A 628-nucleotide genomic window follows, 5' to 3' on the forward strand; every position below is an offset into this window, starting at 1 on the left:
TGTCATGCTTATAACATCTTAACCTACGTCTCTAGAGTGCAAGAGTAAAGCCTGTTGTGAACTGATTAGGTTACCTGTGGAAAAGGCTATGCCCAAGCATGTGTTGAAGCCAGTGATGGCCAGAATGTCGTCAAAGCTGCCAGCTGCCATGAGCAAGGTCGGGACACCCTTCTCAACACCATAGCCTCCTCCCTGCAGAAGGAGCATTGAAGGCACCACGACAGCTGGAGATACAGCACCTAAAACAAAACTAGGCAGACAGCACTTTAAATATTTATGATAACATCTTACTTATTACTATTTTGAAATTATAATACCCTCCATTTTCTTATGGGTTATACTTTGGACAACTATAGTCTTTCAAATGGCAGAGAAGCATGAATCCAGAAAAACATGTATGTGTAAAACTTCTACAGAACACTGTTTTTCTTTTTTTTTTTGAGACGGAGTCTCGCTCTGTCACCCAGGCTGGAGTGCTGTGGCCGGATCTCAGCTCACTGCAAGCTCCGCCTCCCAGGTTAACGCCATTCTCCTGCCTCAGCCTCCTGAGTAGCTGGGACTACCAGGCTTGGCTAGAATCTAAGGTATTTTGATACTAAAAAGGGTACAAAAAAGCTACTACACATCT

General features: G+C 43.9%; 1 protein-coding gene across 4 annotated transcripts in view; it reads right to left on the minus strand.

The window, feature by feature from the left end:
• Positions 1 to 628, minus strand: part of SLC9B2 (solute carrier family 9, subfamily B (NHA2, cation proton antiporter 2), member 2) — a 58,951-nt gene that overhangs the window by 27,035 nt on the left and 31,288 nt on the right. For all 4 annotated transcript variants that reach the window (XM_011943240.1, XM_011943241.1, XM_011943242.1 and 1 more), the window contains one exon: positions 75 to 250. In XM_011943240.1, coding sequence (XP_011798630.1) covers positions 75 to 250 — 176 coding nt within the window. The remainder of the gene's footprint in view (positions 1 to 74; positions 251 to 628) is intronic.

Source organism: Colobus angolensis, unplaced genomic scaffold (assembly GCF_000951035.1).
Source record: "Colobus angolensis palliatus isolate OR3802 unplaced genomic scaffold, Cang.pa_1.0 Scaffold217, whole genome shotgun sequence".
Classification (NCBI taxonomy): domain Eukaryota; kingdom Metazoa; phylum Chordata; class Mammalia; order Primates; family Cercopithecidae; genus Colobus; species Colobus angolensis.